The 19,016-nt window shown below is 43.1% G+C and overlaps 1 protein-coding gene across 5 annotated transcripts in view; it reads left to right on the top strand.

Moving 5' to 3' along the window:
- Positions 1 to 10,480: 10,480 nt before the first annotated feature.
- Positions 10,481 to 19,016, top strand: part of DCP1B (decapping mRNA 1B) — a 492,116-nt gene continuing 483,580 nt past the window's right edge. The window contains exon 1 of one of the 5 annotated variants that reach the window (XM_044087511.1): positions 10,481 to 10,650. In XM_044087511.1, coding sequence (XP_043943446.1) covers positions 10,513 to 10,650 — 138 coding nt within the window. In that variant the 5' untranslated portion in view covers positions 10,481 to 10,512. Of the gene's footprint in view, positions 10,651 to 10,696; positions 11,201 to 19,016 lie in introns of those variants that run through there. The other 4 variants (XM_044087514.1, XM_044087516.1, XM_044087513.1 and 1 more) reach the window with 4 other exon arrangements.

The following is a 19,016-nucleotide window of genomic DNA, read 5'->3' as shown; positions in this document are numbered from 1 at the left end:
GACAATCACCAGAGCCATGGATGAGGGCAAGGTAGTTCATACAGCCCACCTTGATCTGGCCAAAGCCTTCGATACCATTCCCCACTCAGGAATCATAGATACACTCACTAAACTAGGCATCAACCCCTATATCACAAGGTGGGTAGCAAACTGGCTCACAGATGGAACCCACAGTGTGAAAGCAGCAGACTCCAACTCAGACTGCCAACCAGTCACGACTGGAGTCCCACACGGGTCGGTCCTGGATTCCCCTCCTGTTTGGCATCTACTTCTCTGAAGTCCAGGCCAACACAAAGGGTCTCTGGCTGACCAAGTTCGCAGACGATTGCAAGCTGGGAGCCATTATTAACTCCCCAAGTGATGTAAACATCCTACAGAAAGGCCTAACTGAGACCAACGATTTGCGCCAAAACTATGGCCTTAAACTCGATGCCAAAAAATGTGTCGTCACTCCATTTGGAAAAAAACTCGGTGCCCATGAATTACCACATCAATGGCAATCCACTAAACACTGAAGGTGTCATAAGAGATCTGGGAACACAGGTTGACAGCAACCTCTCCTTGAACACCATATAACCACTGTGGTCAGAAAGTCCTTCTATGTAGGACATCTCACTATTAAGGGGTTCGCATCCAGGAAGAAGGAGGTCATCGTCTCTCTCTCTCTACTCTTCCCGCATAAGACCATTCATTGAGTACAATGCCCCATTTGGCATGTAACTCAACAGACACCTGCAACAACTGGAGAGACCACAAAAGTACCTCACAAAGAGGATACTGGGCCTTAAACACGTCTTATATGGACAGACTAAAAAAAACTCGTTATTCTCTGTTTCATATCACCTACTTAGAGGCGATCTATGCTTCACTTACAAAGTCATGTCTGACCCAGACCTGCTAGATATGCTACATCTAAAGAAATCCCAATCCCTCCGCACTACATGCTACAGAGACCTCAGCCTTATTACCTCAATCAACAGAACATGCTGGAGGGATAGGTTCCTAACCCAGAGACTGCCCATACTCTGGAATAGACTTCCATTACATGTGAAGCAGAACACCTCACTAGCCCTCTTCAAGAGAAATCTTGACAAGTGGATGGGAAATAGAAAATTCACCTGGGAATCACTTCAGTGGCTCTGCTAGATAGAGGCACTTGAAACTAATGTCAGCCGGCACGATGCCAGGGTAATTCTATGGGCTAGGCTTGTAAAGACTCTAGGGCCATTAGCCCAGTACTCGCCTATGAACCTATGAGCAATTCTGCATAGGCTGTTGTGAACTCGGGGTTAGACAGGGCACTGAATTTTGACAAGCTGTCGCTTGATAGCATGCAGTTTGCTTTAGAATAGTTCCTAACTGCAACAGGTTTTGTTGGGTTTTCCAAGTTGATTTTTATTTTGAAGCAGACAACTTTGTGATCTGACCTCACCAGTGAGGACTTGACATGGGGGGGGGGGGGTGCAACACTCTCCTATATTGGTGAGGATTAGGTCCAACATGTCTGAACCTCCAGATGGAGGGTGCATTAAATGATCAAGGGCATTTGTATTAAAGTCCAGGAAACACTGTGCCTGCAAGCTGGAGACAGTCTGTAATGGGGTAATTAAAGTCTCCAATGCACAGAGTGTTTAGTTGGATGGAGAGTGCCTCTAGTAGTTCCAGATAAGAGTTGTGGGATCCTTGTGACATAGATGATGACATAAAATTTGCTAAGATATGGTAAGAAACCTTATCTAGGGTGATTTGCACATGGACAAATTCCAGGGTATCATCCTGTTTGACCAACGTTGAGGTTCATAGGTAGGTACTAGGCTATTGACCCTATGGTCTATATAAGCCTAGCCAAAAAGGTATCCTGGCTTTTGCTACCCAAGAAAATTATTTTCCTGTGCCCCTGTCGAGCAGAGCCACAGAGGTGATCCCCGGGGTGAATTTCCTATTTCCCATCCAATCATCAAGATTCTTTTTGAAGAGTGCTAATGAGGAGCTTTGTTTGATATAAATAGGTAGTTTGTTCTAGAGTATGGGAAGTCTCTGGGACAGGAATCTATCCCTCCAGCATGTTCTGTTTACTGTGGGAACAAGGTTTAGGTCTCTAGAGCGTGTAGCTCGAAGGGATTGGGATTTCTGTAAGTGGAGCATGTCCAACAACTTTGACATAGCTTTGTATGTTAGGCAGAGATCGCCTCTGAGTAGGTGTTATGCAAAGGAGTAAAGCTGGAGTTTTTTGAGACGGTCTGCATAGGGCATCTGTTTGAGGCCAGTAATCGTCTTTGTGAGGTATTTCTGTAGCCTTTCCAGTTGTTGTAGATGTCTTGTGAGGTACATACCAAAAGGGACATTGTACTCTATAATGGGTCTAATGAGTGATGAGTAGAGGGGAACAATGACCTCTTTTTTCCTGGATGAGAAACCTTTTGTGATGAGGTGTGCCACGTAGATGGATTTCTTGACTACTGTGGCGATGTGATTATCAAAGGAGAGACTACTGTCCACCTGTGTCCCAAAATCTCTTATCACACTTTTGGTGTTAATTAGACTACCACCTATGTGGTAGTTCATGGGTACAGAGTTTTTACCAAAGGGGATGATAATGCACTTTTTGCCATTGAGCTTGAGGCCATGGCTTTGACACCAGGCATCTGTCTCAGTGAGGACCTTTTGTTGGATGTCCACATTGTTAGGAGTTTTGATTATGGCTCCTAGTTTGCAGTCATCTGCGAACTTCGTTAGCCAAAGACCTTCTGTGTTAGCCTGTACTTCAGAGAAGTAGATACCAAACAGGAGAGGATCCAGGACTTAACCCTGTGGTACTCCACTTGTCACTGGTCTGAAGTCAGATTTGGAGTCTGCTACTTTCACAGTGTGGATTCTGTCAGTGAGCCAGTTGGCAACCCATCTTGTGATGTAGGGATTTATACCTAGTTTAGTGAGTTTATCTATAATTCCAGAGTGGGGGATGGTGTCAAAAGCTTTGGTGAGATCTTGATAGGCTGTGTGAACCACCTTACTCTCGTCTACAGCTTTGGTGACTGCTTCAAAGAAGTCCATCAGGTTTAGGAGACATGATCTGCCTTTTACAAACCCGAACTGGGTGGGGTCCAGAGCTTGGAGATTACCAATGTCTTTGTTTATAAGTTCCATGATGATATGTTCTATGGCCTTGCAGACCAGGCTCGTCAGGCTAATGGGGCGGTAGTTCCCGGGGTCCATGGTGGCTCCCCCTTTGTGGAGTGGGATAACCGTCACTGTGCGCCATTCAGTGGGCACAAAACCTGAGGTGAGGCTATGCTTGAACATGGTGCATAGGTGGGGTGCCAGTTCGTTCTGTAGTTTGTGTAGAACGCAGCCTGGGATATTGTCAGGTCCCACAGATGCTGTGTTCTTGGCTTTGGAGAGTGTGTTTTTTACCTGTGCAACCGTGATTACAGGAACTTTGCATTCTTCTGGTATAGAGATGGCCGTTTAGGGGGAGAGATGGGGGTAAAGTTAGCACTGAACCTATCTGCCAGGATGTTGGCAATATCAGTTGATTCTGTATATTTAGTGCCATTGTGCTGTAACTCAGAGCAGATCTGAGTGTTGCCACTGAGATTCTTGACATAGCTATAGAATGTTTTGTGGCTGTCTTTAGAATCAGTGGCGATTTTGTTTTTGTAACTAGCTTTAGAGGATTTTATGAGAGATCTCAGCTTCTTACTGAGGCTGACCAGGGAGTTCCTTCAATCATGGGATTTTACTCTTTTTTTGCAACAGTTTTTTTCTTCTGTTGTAGAGTTTGTTTATGGCAGGGGACCACCAGATTGGTTTACTTTTTTGGAGGATAGCATCTTGGTTGTGTTAGGGATAGCACGATCCATGCACTCGTGTAAGTGCTTATAAAGTGCATTTATGTAGGATTCGGCAGTCGTACCTCTATTGTCCGTCTGCATGGGTGTCGTGATACTGGTACCTATGTGTGTATAACTTGGCAGATCCTTGCCTTGACAACAACAAACTGAAATATGTCGTTTTGCTCCATTTGTTGTTTAATTTTTGTTCTAATATAACATCAGTGAGCTACACAGAAGGTGTCTGTCCTTTGGGGTTAGGGCTGTAGATGTACGTTTAGATGTATGACAACAGTAGCCTGAAATATACGATATGGCCATTTGTCCTTTTACTTTCATTTCAATCTAACACCAGAAGGAGACACACAATATGTTTTTAGAGGGGTAGGGAGAAAGGTAGTTATCCCAGATATGATTTATGTGTCCTCACAAGCATTTGTATACTCATTTTATAGGTATGTAACTACTGTTTTGCCATCTTTGAATATTATACCTTGCGCACCCCTTATTTCTTTCTTGAAAGAAAAAAAGGTTTCTTTCTTTAGTAATGTTTTTCATGCCATCAAAGGTTGTTGAAAAAAAAAGCTCTGAAAGGCACCTCAGAAAATTTAGAACTCCATGCAGACCCCCAGCTTGATTCAATTATTTTCTACACAATAATTACAATACAGTCTCAGCTAGTTAGGATGTGTTGAAAAATGTGGAAAAAAAGCTTAAGAGTAAGACAAAATGTGAGAAAAACAAAGTACTCTGGTTAGTATAACGAAGTATGGACGCAATGACAATGGGGGTGTTTGGGTGTGTGTCAGGGGATAGCAGACAGTGCAGTAGGGAGTGCCACTGAACTCTTTAACTAGGCCTTCATTATCATGTAAGGCTGCCCAAGCAACCATTGTATATAACATTTAAAATGTGTTGTTTCTAGCCATGGCTTGCAAAAGGTGTGGCTACCCCAAGGCAAATAGATGTGTTTTCATTTTACAGGGAGTGTGGCTTAGTTGTCAGGAAATGGAAAGATGCAAAGTTGGCAACCCTACTTGAGGAGGATGCACAGCAGGCAAATGTATTTTCTTTTTTTTTTTGCAGGGGGATAGAGGGGCAGGTACTATTCCCAGAAATTACATATATTCATACATGTCCTTTCTTCTGTTGTCCGTCTTCACAGTTTATTGCGAACACCTATTTTGTTGGTTTTCATCATTAAGCCTGGGATTCAACTTATAGCAAAACTAAGACTAAAACTAAGACTGAAACTGTTCAGAGCATCAGTGAATCAAAAGGTTGGTAAACAAGTTCCAAAATGTACCTCAGAACATCTATAAATATCTTACCCACACACACACACACACACACACACACACATACTTAATGCAGTTCTATCCTACACAGTTATTACACTGTAGTCTTGATCAGTTAGGGTGTGTTGAAGGGGTGCAGCAAGCAAGAGAAAAGTTGAAGAGTAGGTTCATCTAAGGCTGGTCTACTCCAGAAAGGCTTACTGCAATTTGTCTAGCAAGTTGCATTTAATATGTTATACACCAAATTTATTCCCCCCCCCCTTCTTCTTATATTTTTTGTAACGGGAAGTGTGTGACTGACTGAGCAGTTTTTTTAACTTCTCCTTAACTGGACATTGTTAACCTCAAAGGAGTCATTTGAGTTTCAGACTCCTGTAATATTCAACATATGAAAGATGGAATTCATAAACTCCAATGCCCTAGACCAACTTATCCACACCCCCATCAGGGGCAACAATATCCTAGACCTAGTCATTACCAACATGAGTGACCGGTGTTCCACACCTGATGTCAACTCCTCGTTGGTCCGATCTGACCATATGCTTATCACCCTTGATATCCACATCCCGCCCTGACCCCCCCATTAAGGAAACCACAGTAAAAAATTTCTCCAAAGCCAACTTCATGCTTCTTAAGACAGAAGTGGTGAACTTCATGACACCCATGCAGATGGACAATACAGTTACAACTGCTGAATAGTACACAAATGCACTCTATAAGCACTTACACGAGTGCATGGATTGTGCTATCCCAAACAGAAGCAAGACGCTATCCTCCAAAAAAAGGAAGCCCATCTGGTGGTCCCCTGCCATAAACAAACTGTACAACAGAAGGAAGAAACTGTTGCAAAAGAGAGGAAAATCCCATGAGTGGAGGAATTCCCTGGTCAGCCTCAGTAAGAAGCTGAGATCCCTTATAAGATCCTCCAAAGCTAGCTACGAAAACAAAATCGCCACTAAATCCAAGGACAACCACAAAGCATTCTATAGCTATGTCAAGAATCTAGATGGCAACACCCAGATGTGCTCTGAGTTACAGCACAAAGGCACGAAAATGACAGAACCAACTAATATTGCCAACATCCTGGTAGATCGGTTCAGTGCTAACTTTACCCCCCCTCTCACCCCCTAAAGGGCCCATATCTATACAGGAAGAATGCAGAGTCCCTGTAATCACAACTACGCAGGTAAAAGCTGCACTCTCTAAAGCCAGAAACACAGCATCCATGGGACCGGACAACATCTCAGGCTGCGTTTTACACGAACTTCAGAACAAACCGGCTTCCCACTTAAGCACCATGTTCAATAATAGCCTCACATCAGGCTTTGTGCCCACTGAAAACAGTTATCCCATTCCACAAAGGGGGAGCCACCACTGATCCTGGGAACTATCGACCTATTAGCCTGACGAGCCTGGTCTGCAAGGCCATGGAAGTATCATCATGGAACTCATAAACAAAGACATTGGTAACCTCCAAACTCTGGATCCCACCCAGTTCGGGTTTGTGAAAGGCAGATCACGCCTCCTGAACCTGATCGACTTCTTTGAGGCAGTCACCAAAGCCGTGGATGAGGGTAAGGTGGTTCACACAGCCTATCTTGACCTCGCCAAGGCTTTCGACAACATCCCCCATTCTGGAATTATAGCTAAACTCACTAAACTAGGTATAAATCCCTACGTCACAAGATGGGTTGCCAACTGGCTCACTGACAGAACCCACACTGTAAAAGTTGCAGACTCCAAATCTGACCTCAAGGTAGTAACAAGTGGATTGCCCAGGGTTCCGTCCTGGGACCTCTCCTGTTTGGTATCTACTTCTCTGAAGTACAGGCTAACACAGAAGGCCTCTGGCTGACGATGTTCGCAGATGACTGCAAACTAGGAGCCATAGTCAAGTCCCCAAATGATGTGGACATCCTACAGAAGGGCCTCACTGAGACAGATGCCTGGTGTCAGAGCCATGGCCTCAAGCTCAATGCCAAAAAGTGCAGTGTCACCCCCTTTGGTAAAAACTCTGTACCCATGAACTACCACATAGGCAGCAATCTACTTAACACCGAATGCGTGATGAGACCTTGGGACCCAGGTGGACAGTAGTCTCTTCTTTGATAGTCACATTGCCACAGTCGTCAGGCACACCTCATCATAAAAGGGTTCTCATCCAGGAAAAAAGAGGTCACTGTTCCGCTCTACTCGTCACTCATTAGACACATTATAGAGTACAACGCCCCTTCTGGAATGTACCTCACAAGACATCTGCAGCAGCTGGAAAGGCCACAGAAGTACCTCACAAAGAGGATTACTGGCCTCAAACAATTGCCCTACACTGACCGCCTCAAAAAACTCCAGCTTTACTCCATAGCATATCGCCTACTCCGAGGTGATCTCTGCCTAACATATAAAGCTATGTCAAACCCAGAGCTGTTGCACATGCTACACCTAAAGAAATCCCAATCCCTCTAAGCTACACACTCTAGGGACCTAAACCTTGTCACCACAATAAACAGGACATGCTGGAGGGATAGATTCCTGACCCAGAGACTTTCTATACTCTGGAACAAGCTTCCCATCTATGTCAAGCAAAGTTCTTCATTAGCACTCTTCAAGAAAAATCTTGATGAGTGGATGGGAAATAGGAAATACACCCCGGGGATCACTTCTGTGTCTCTGCTGGATAGTGGCACAGGAAAATAACTTTCTTGGGTGGTGTAACCTATGGTACCTTGCTGGCTAGGCTTATATAGGCCCTTGGGCCGATAGCCTAGTACCTACCTATGAACCTATAAGATCACACCGTGCAATACCACTGCTGGTAACCACAGTTCCCAAACAGATATGAAAAGAGTCAGGGATAAATCCAGAAATAATCAGTGACACTTAAAATATTAGCACTACTAACTTGAGACATTGACAGACTGAGAATGTGAATAAACGTCTGCATAAAACATTTATTAATTCACATTCTGTCACCATTTATTACGAGAAATTCATAGATTAGTTATAGGCTAACTGCCCTTATGGGCCATTTTACGCCTTGCCAATTACCCCAACTGAGAATCAACCCTGAACCTTGTGTCTGTAACGTAAACACCTTAACCATTATGCCAACCGCCCAGCAACTTCTCTCCAAAGTCACCAGTTATGGAAAGGATTAAGACAGACAGAGCTCAGAATTGCGCCCAAATTAGGGCTGTCACCGAAAATGAGGGGCAGTTGGGAGGTATACGCTGGACTATCTATAAAGGAACTATGTACGAAATGTAACTTGGTAAGACTCTGGTAAGGTACAAGAATTCGCACAGCACTACCTGCATCGCTTCTTCGATTCCACTAGTTTGTTTCAGTGTTGTGTTAACTGCGTGCTTGTTAACCGTCGACGTCAAGAAAGGTTAAAAACGCGCAATTATTATGACTGTATACGCACGTTAGCCACCAGTCTACTTACCTAGTTACCTTTCAAGTTTTCCCCGTCTCAGTTTTTATCAGAGACGTTGTAACCAGAGTAGAACTTGTATTTTTTTCTTTAACTTTTCTCCTCTTGTTAGTTATATTAGTGACCTTGCGCCACACAACAGTTTGTTGACCTTACAGGGTTTCGTTCAGTCAATTACTGTCACGTGCCAAGTTTTCCCGCTTTATTCTGCGACAGTTTCCCTGCATTTGATGTACTGCGCTGATATAGCATGGAATTGTCTAACACTAGTATGACATGTTTCGTTAAAATAGTAGATAGCTATAGAATTGTTGACATAAATAATGCGGTCACCGTCTGTAGTTTTTACGGCGGAAATTGAACAGGCCTGCCCTAAACTAGTGGCGCTTGAGATTTTGTCTGGCTGAAGCATAGTCAAGGAATGCCAAATCTCAACAGAATCAAGAACAAATCCAGAAATAAAAAGATAAATTTTAAAATTACTAGTACTACTAACCAGAAACATTGACGGAATAAGATAATGTGAATTAATACACATTTTTTTTAAGTAGAAGTCTGTAACTCTATTATCGTCATTATTTATTAAGTGTAATTTACCACATTTTCTCCAAAAGTCATCATTTTTGTTGGGATTAAAAGGGATAAAACTTAAATTTGAGTCATAAATAAGAAACGGTTGAGAGCAAGGGTTTGCCAAGCATACTCTTTGTAATGAGTACAATTTTTGTCTGAGCATCGTATCAGCCAGTGCAAAGGACAGAACTTTACTTTTTTGCTAAAACAAAAGCTTATTTGATAGCATTGAGTTGCTTATTCTGTGTCATATAATATTTATGTGTTCCAGATGCAAACTAAATGCTTTATGCAACAATTAAAGAAAACTTAAGAAATATATTTTGTCTTACAATCTCAGGACATTTGCCATTTTTTAGTTTTTCCCCGCAGGACACGACCGCCTAAAATAGGACTGTCCCTCGCAAAGAGGGTGGTAACTATATATTTTTGGAACGTTTCTCATAAAAAGTGTTTTTTTGCAAATCGCTTCACCTGGATGATCTGAGGATTGAAGTGACTAAATAATGGCATACATACGAGTTTCAGACTTCAAATCACTCAGAAAATGTATGTTAAGACAGACCATGTTACTCTAGCAACTTTCTAAGTTTATAAGACCAATATTTAAAATATGTCCCTATTTTTGCCCCCCCCCCCCCATTTTGTTGGGCTTTGTCCTGATTTCTTGCACTTAGTGTCTGTGAGAGGTGTGTATGATTCATTTCCCATTACTATAATTTCATTTACAGCATAGCTCTCAACCTTCCATCTTTATAATGAGGAACACTGGCCCTCATGTGCAACAAATGGGCAACATGTGGAACACATACAAATGGATGACTAACAACTTCAACTAAGAAGGTCACCGGGTGGTTAAAATATGCTGTTTTTACTTGTCAAAAAGATCTTTTAATGAATTAATATGATTCATTTCTATTAACAATGGATCAGTTCAAAAATCCTAGCAATGGATGTGTGGCAGACCTTTTCAATGTAGAACTTTAATGAACATGAACTTTTTAAGATGCCAAATGAGGTACGTTCCTCGTAATGAAGTACAGTTGAGAGACATGAGTCATATGTGCAAAACGTGTTCAGTGCTTGCCAACCTTGCAGCGTTTACATTTTAATATGTTTTTTCAACTGGATACTTTATTGCAAACCTATACATACACACACACACACACACACACACACATATATATATATATATTATAAATACAGAGTTAAAAAATTGAAACAAAGTTTAGAAACGTGAGTTCAGCCAGCTGTCGGGAACATCGCTGTAAAGGAAAGGCTGCAGTACTACTCATCAGGGTTGTGTGGTGGAGTCGATTGGACAGCCTGGATCTTTGCGTTCTGGGTTCTGTTGCTTTCATCTTCCCTGTTCAATATGGTGGGGATGGCGGCTGGGAAGGAATTAGATATGAGTCTTGCAGCTCTGCAGAGGAACGACCCTTACATTAACAGCATCATAGACGTCGCAAGTCAGGTTGCACTATACACCTTTAGTCACCGGGTCGGCGAATGGGTACGTGTTGGATGGGGGTCAAGTTAGTGTAGGGGGAGGTTTGAGGCACCCTTTTGGTGCAAGGGCAAGAAAGACGAAGTTTAGCTGTTTTGTGTTAATATTACCACATTACTATCGTTACAGCTAATACTTGAAAAAAATTGTAATGTTTGGAACAGTACCTCTTGTGGTCGTGGTATAAAAAGTTTGGTAGCTTAATCATTTAAGTAGTTAAACATCATGAAGACTAGTAGTGTTTAATGTTGGTATGCAGCAAGAGTTATTAACACACTAGAGTAAACCTAATGTAAGTGCTTATGTGTTCTGTCACTCTTTGCTTGTGGGATGTTCTTCCGGGTGGGGGGTGAAGGGAGGAATAAAGTAGCAGTATTTTGAACATTATAGCTTAGGAAAGGATCGAAACATATGGGTTCGCTGCTTTTGCGGACATCAAGCCAATGAAGCAGACAGCATTTTAAGTGGCTTTTGATTTTCGGGGTCGATCTTGATTTGGATCCATAGCTCTGTCCATCTTAATCTCAACCCAAAAATGATGACTTTCGGAGAAAAGGTGGTGAATTACTTCAATTAATAGCACTGATATTTTGAAAGTATCCATGATTCTGGTGAAATTTGTCTCTGGCTGAGGGTGATGTTTTGCATTTAGTGTTTACTTGATGGATGCCAATGTAATCTAAATCTTTGTGTTTATTAATGTTACCGAAACATTCTGGTATTAAGGTTTTGAAGTCTTACCCATACCTCTCAAACTCTTAGCATAAGAAATCTGGGTTTTGTATTAGACTATTACCCCCACCAGATGCGCAGTAGCAAGGACCGCCCAAACCCCCGCCCACAACTCAGCATAAAGTTTAAAGTTCTTTGAATAAACACTGGAAGACCATCATCTGCAAAATGAATATACAAAGCATTGCAATTATTTCAATAAAACCCCTTTCACCCTTATTTCCTGGTACCAGTCCAATTTCCAGTCATCAAAAGCATGCTGCATGTATACAAACTATTTCACAGACTTAAAATTACAGTTCTGCAAAGGTGCGGCTGGCGACCTTTTTCTGGGAGGTGTTTCTTATAGGTTCATAGATTAGTACTAAGCTAACTGCCCTTGTGACCCATTTTAAGCCTAGCCAATTGTCCCTTGTGAGAGTCAAACCCTGCACCTTGTGTTTGCAAGGCAAACACCTTAAGCATTAGGCCAACTCCTAACCCTTGCATTTATTTAATGTATTTATTGTCCCACTGCCTCAGATTATTGCTTGTTGCTTTATCTATTCCCCAGAAATATGTTTACAGAAAGGTGGGGGGATGCAGGGGGGCTTGTCCCAATGCTAAAGAAATTACTGCACAAAATTATAATGATATACAAAAAGTATGTTTTATCCTCCAGACAAAATTAATTGCTAGCCCTTGTTTAATTTCTATTTTTAAGTAAAGCACTCCCATCACAGATGTTAGCTTGCTCCCTCCTCATACTGTACTTCCTAACAGCAGTCTCCCTTTGCAAGCTGTTTCAACTATTTGAAAGCCCTGCTGTTTTTCTTGTATTACTAAACCATTTCTCCTATAACTTGTGGTCTTTCTAAATCCCACATACTCCTGGTTACAAGTGTTTATTTTATTTCAAAAGAAAGGTATGCAAAACAATTAAGTCCAAAGTACCTACTGATTTTCCTTATTGTTTCAGAACATTAGCTGCCCTCCCCCATTCTGTACTTCTAACTGCAATCTGTCTTTATATGCTGTAAATTTGTATGCCCTGCTGTTTCTCTACTTCTACTAAACCTTTTCATAGGTTCATACTAGGCTATCTGCCCTAGGGCATTTATAAGCCTAGCCAGAGTGTGTGTGGCTTTCACCACCCGTTAGGATGAGAATACTATACCCATTAGTTTGCTGTGCCTCTGTCCAGCAGTGATACAGAGATGATTCCCGGGGTAAACCTACGATCTCCCATCCACTCGTCAAGATTTCTCTTGAACAGAGTCAGTGAGGGGCTCTGCCTCACATGGACTGGGATTCTGTTCCATAGTGTAGGGGGAGTCTCTGGGTGATGAATCTGTCCCTCCAGCACGTCCTATTTATATCCGTGTTGAGGTTTAAGTCTCTTGCTCTCATGGCTCTGGTGGATTTGGATTTTTTGAGGTGGAGAATGTCCATTAATTCCGGGTTGGACATGGCCTTGTATGTCAGGCACAGATCACCTCTGAGCAGACGGTATGCGACTGAATAGAGCTGGAGTTTCTTCAGTCGGGCATCGTATGACATATGTTTGAGCCTTTATCCTTTTGGTGAGGAACTTTTGGGGTCTTTCCAACTGCTGCAGGTGTCGGGTAAGGTACATTCTGAATGGGGCGTCGTACTCGATCATTGGTCTGATAAGTGAAGAGTACAGTGGTACAATGACCTCTCCTGATCTGGATGTGAATCCCTTCATGATCAGGTGGGCAATGTAGAAGGTCTTCCTAACCACTTTGGCAATGTGAGTGTCAAAAGAGAGGTTACTGTCAACTTGGGTCCCCAGGTCCCTGATAACTTCTTCTGTGTTTAATGGATTACCACCTATGTGGTAATTAGGGGTTACCTTGTTTTTCCCAAAGGGTATGACTATACATTTTTTGGCATTTAGCTTAAGGCCATGGCTCTGGCACCAGTTATCCATTTCTATGAGACCTCTCTGGAGGATGTCTGTGTCTGATGGAGTGTCAATTATGGTGCCCAGTTTGCAGTCATCTGCAAATTTTGTCAGCCACAATCCCCCTATGTTTGCCTGCACTTCAGAAAAATAAATGCCGAACAAGAGGGGGCCCAGGACTGAGCCCTGTGGGACACCGCTCGTGACCGGCTTAGAGTCTGACATGGCACCAGCAACTCTAACCCAGTGTGTTCTGTCCTTCAGCCAGTTTGCAACCCATCTTGTGACATATGGGTTTACATCTAAGCTGGTGAGCTTTTCTATGATGCCCGAGTGGGGTATTGTGTCGAACGCTTTTGCTAGGTCAAGGTAGGCTGTGTGAACTGTCTTACCCTCATCAATGGCCTTAGTGACTGTTTCGAAAAAGTCGACCAAGTTCAAGAGGCAGGATCTGCTCTTGACAAAGCCATATTGGGTAGGATCCAGTGTCTGTAGGTCCCCAATGTCTTTATTTATGAGTTCCATTATGATCCTCTCCATAGCTTTGCAGACAAGGCTCGTCAAGCTTATGGGGCGGTAATTTCCAGGGTCCGTAGAAGCACCGCCTTTGTGGAGTGGGACCACAGTTGCCGTCGCCATTCTTTGGGTACGATCCTGTAGTAAGGCTAAGATTAAACAGCAGCCTTATGTGTGGGTTTAGTTCCTCATTGAGTTCGTAGCACACAGCCGGGGACACCGTCCGGTCCCATTGATGCTGTGTTTTTGCTTTAGAGAGAGCAGCTCTCACCTGGGCATCTGAGATGTTTGGGAGGCTAGACTCTGGTGGGATAGATATTTCTCCTTTTGGGGAGGGAGGGAGAAATTTGCACTGAACCTGTCTGCCAGTATGTTGGCAATGTCTGTGGGTTCAGTGATTTTTTTATCATTTTGGACTAATTCTGAGCATATCTGGGAGTTTCCACCCAGGTTTCTAACATAGCTAAAGAAGGCTTTATGATTGTCTTTTGTGTCATTAGCGATTTTTCTCTCAAAGTTGGCCTTGGATGATTTTATGAGTGATCGTAGTTTTTTGCTAGTATTGATCAGAGATGCCTTCCCTTTTAGGGATTTTGCTGTGTCATGTAGTAGCTTTCTCCCCTTGTAGAGTTTGTTTATGGCTGGGGTCCACCAGACCGGGCGCCTGCCTTTGGTGGAAAGGGTCTTGATTTTATTAGGGATTGCTTGATCCATACATTCCTGGAGGTGCTCATAGAAGGCATTTGTAAGGGTTTCAGCAGCTTGGGTTGTGGTTTCCACTGGCTCGGGGGCCTTGAAGGATACCACTCCAGTCTTAAGAAGTGTGAAGTTTGCTTTTGAGAAGTTCTTCACTGTGGTCTTTTGTGCTGGGGGTGGGGGGGGATGTGGATCTCCAGTGAGATTAATTTATGGTCTGATCTCACTAATGAGGGATATACTTCCGGTGTGGAGCATTTTGTCCCCATGTTTGTGATGATCAGGTCTAGTATATTATCTCCTCTTGTGGAATGGTGACTAGTTGTTCCATAGCATTTGAGTTTATGAACTCAAGGAACCTTTGGGCTAGGGTGTTGGGACTTGAGTAATGTTCCCAGTCTATGTTTGGGTAGTTGAAGTCACCCAATATGATGGTGTTTGGAGAGACATTCATACTCTCCAGTGTCTTCAGGAAGGCTGTGTGGGTTTCCTGAGTTTGAGAAGGTGGTCTGTAGCATGTTACAAACTGTAGGGCAGTTTTACCTATGGTTAATTGCACCTGGATGGTCTCCGATGCTTCGTGCGTTGCCACTAACTTGGAGGTGTGGGTATCCTTTATGAATATGGATACTCCCCCTCCTTTTGTGGTTCGGTCCGGATTTTGGGGCCGGAACGCATGATGAGGTATAACCTGATAGTGCTGGGGTGCTCTCAGGAGCCTTGAACCAGGTTTCAGTCACAGCACAGACATCGATGTTCTCCATACTGAGGAGGGCTTGAGTGCATCTTGAGGTTTAGACTTCTGGCATTGAGCAGTATTACCCTTAGTTTTTCTCCATTTTGTTTTCTAGGGTGGTAGGTTTATCATTTGAGCCTTGCCTAAAAAGGCACTATGGGGTGGCAAGAGCCTTTGCCAATATCCGGAAGCCCAGGGGTGACAGGTGCAAGCCGTCCCTTGCGAAGCAGCGTGGCTTGTCAAGCATGTCATCCCAGGCAGACAGACATTGGATCCCCTTAGAATGACACCAGTAATTAAGCCAATTATTAAAGCTGATCATTTTGTCTCTGTATTGTGGCATCATTCTTGGTGAGGATAGGATACTGCTCAGGGTCAGGGTCATACCGGCCTGGGCTACATAATCTGAGAGCTCCTCTGTCTCTCTTCATGTAGTCCAGGGATGTACGTCTCAGGTCGTTCACACCGGCATGGACAATGACTGAGTCATACTTGTACTTGCTGTGGAGTGACCTGAGTGCTTGTGTTATGTGGCGGATTCTAGCGCCTGACAGGCAGCTTACTGTGATCTTTTCCTTGTTCAGTCTGGTGAGTGGGACGTCAGTCTGTCTGACTATGGAGTCACCTATAACAAGTGTGTCTGGCATTGTGTTTGGCCTTAAGGGCTCTTATAAATTCTTGTCTACCTAATTTCCACATAACTTCCACATAACTCCTTGGTAAAATTATTTTATTTCAATAAGACAAGTATGCAAAACAAGCAAGTCAGAGTACCTACTGCCTCTTATTGTTTCTGTAGACTTGCATATCTGTGAAATCAGGGCCAGCCCTTTTCATCATACTGTTGGCTATCCACCACTTTTTTGGTCTATTCTGATCCTCCCCCTCCCCACAAGAACAGTTGCAGCCTAATCAGGGCCAGCCCTTTTCATTATAACCTGATCGTCTTCCTTCATCTTTTGATACTAGTCAATAAAAGCCCCCAGTCATATACAGCAGGCTGCTTATCTGACAGCCTCAGTGATCACTCCCCAACCTTCCTATTAAGAAAACACCTTTATAAAGCAAAACCCATCATCTACGCAAAAAAACTAACTTCAACCCTCTCTCATTCAGCTCTTCCCTAAAAGACTCACCTCATCACAAAAGGTTTCTCATCCAGAAAAAAAGAGGTCATTGTTCCCTTCTACTCATCACTTATTAAACCCATTACAGAATACAACACCCCTTTTGGTATGTACCTCACAAGACATCTACAACAACTGGAAAGGCCACAGAAATACCTCACAAAGATGATTACTGGCCTCAAACAGATGCCCTACGCAGACCGTAACAAAAAACTCAAGCTGTACTCTGTCGCATATCGCCTACTCAGAGGCGATCTCTGCCTAACATACAAAGCTATGTCAAACCCAGAGTTGTTGGACATACTCTACTTAAAGAAATCCCAATCCCTCCGAGCTACACGCTCTGGGGAACTAAACTTTGTCACTACAATAAACAGAACATGCTGGAGGGATAGATTCCTGTCCCAGAGACTTCCCATACTCTGGAAAAGACTACCTATCTATGTCAAACAGAGCTCCTCATTAGCACTCTTCAAGAAAAATCTTGATGATTGGATGGGAGATAGGAAATTCATCCCGGGGATCACTTCTGTAGCTCTGCTTGACAGGAGCACAGGAAAATAATTTTCTTGGGTGGCGAAAGCCAGGGTACATTCCTGGCTAGGCTTATGTAGGCCCTAGAGCCAATAGCATAGTACCTGCCTATGAAGACTGTAACTGGCAACCTCTAAAATACGTCAAACTAGATGACGCAGTTGACTACTTTAATAAAACATTCCTAAGCATCCTTAATTACCACGCCCCCATAAGACGTTCCCGAACTAGAGCCCAACCATCCCCATGGCTACATAAAAACACCAAGTCTGAAATGAAAAGCAGGGATAAAGCCTGGGACAGCTGGCGCAAAACCAAAACCCCTTCTACTAGGCAAAAAATCCTAGAACTACGCAATAGAACCAAAAAGCTTATAAAACAGGACAAAATCCAATACTACCAGTCTGCCCTTACCTCCTCCCAACATAACCCCAAACAATTCTGGTCCTCAATAAACTCCATCCTCCACCCAGGTAAATTAAGTACACCCACTCCTAACTTAACTTACTCCTCCGAAAATATTGCTACCTCTTTCAACAATCACTTCACACAAAACGTACTGTCACTAGCTAGACAACACAACACCCCCCATAAACCCAAACCATCAACTACGCAATAGAACCAAAAAGCTTATAAAACAGGACAAAATCCAATACTACCAGTCTGCCCTTACCTCCTCCCAACATAACCCCAAACAATTCTGGTCCTCAATAAACTCCATCCTCCACCCAGGTAAAGTAAGTACACCCACTCCTAACTTAACTTACTCCTCTGAAAATATTGCTACCTCTTTCAACAATCACTTCACACAAAACGTACTGTCACTAGCTAGACAACACAACACCCCCCATAAACCCAAACCATCAACTACAACTAACAATCTCCCCACTAGCTTCTCTTTCTCTCCTGTTCCTACCTCCAAAAGAAAACTACTAACTAAACTTAAAACCATCAGATTAGCAGCAGACAACCTCCCAAGTGAATACATTCAGCTTGCAGCTGACACTCTACCCTACCCCGTATCACTCTTGATTAACATATCTCTGTCAGAAAGTTATGTTCCCACACTATGGAAAGTCTCACACATAATTCCCCCTACACAAAGGAGGCCCCTCCACAGATCTTACATTTACCGCGCCATAGCTATTCTCTCGCCACTCTCCAAAATACTAGAGAGATTCATTCATTCTCAAGTCTCAGATCACCTCCTTGCTGAAAATCTCCTCTCCAACACACAACACGGTTTCCAACCTAACCATAGCACCACCACCGCCTTACTCTCTTTCTCTAACACTATCCTACAAAATAAAAATGCAGGTTCTCTCTCCTCAGCTACCTTCCTAGACCTCTCTAAAGCTTTCAACATGGTCCCACACAAACAGCTCATCTCTCTTCTCGATATCCTTCTCTCATCCAGTCATCAACTGGTTACAGAACATACCAAATTACTAGGAGTAGAAATAGACAATAAACTGAACTTTGACATTCACATTTCCATGACCATTAAAAAAGTGCACAAAAAACTAGGAGCATTATATAGAAATCAGCAACTTCTTACCAAACCAGCTAAAATTTCAGTAGTAAATTCTCATCTTATCTCTACCCTACTCTACGCCTCTCCAATGTTTACTAACCTTAGACAATGCAATCTAAATAAGCTTGAAACCTGCTACAACAAAATCACCAAATTTGCCACAGGAGTTTCCTACCGTACTCACCACTGTCTCTCACTAGCAGAACTGGGCTGGCTAGAATTCCCCCACCTCCTTCAATGGTACCAACTGGCACTCGCCCACAAACTAATAAACCAAACACTAAAAGTCCCATCCCTCCAGAATCTACTCCAACCCTACATAACCACGAGACCACTAAGATCCAGCCACAAAAACCTCCTACAGGTCACAAGAGCCATTAACTCTGCTGGAGAAGCATTATTCTCCTGCACTATAGCCAAACTCAGGAACTCGCTCCCATCCTCAATTACTTCTGTAACTTCTTGCACCCACTTCAAATCCTTATTAAAATTACACTTAAAAACTTGCCAGATATGCCCTTGCAACCCCCCCCTCTAATACCATCCACTCCACCCACCCACTACCTCTTTCGGCCCTTTATCAACAACTTA

Source organism: Protopterus annectens, chromosome 11.part0, assembly GCF_019279795.1.
Source record: "Protopterus annectens isolate FY-2018-M chromosome 11.part0, PAN1.0, whole genome shotgun sequence".
In the NCBI taxonomy this organism is placed as follows: domain Eukaryota; kingdom Metazoa; phylum Chordata; order Ceratodontiformes; family Protopteridae; genus Protopterus; species Protopterus annectens.
The sequence above is the reverse complement of the archived record's forward strand: the minus strand, read 5'-3'. Positions and strand labels throughout refer to the sequence as shown.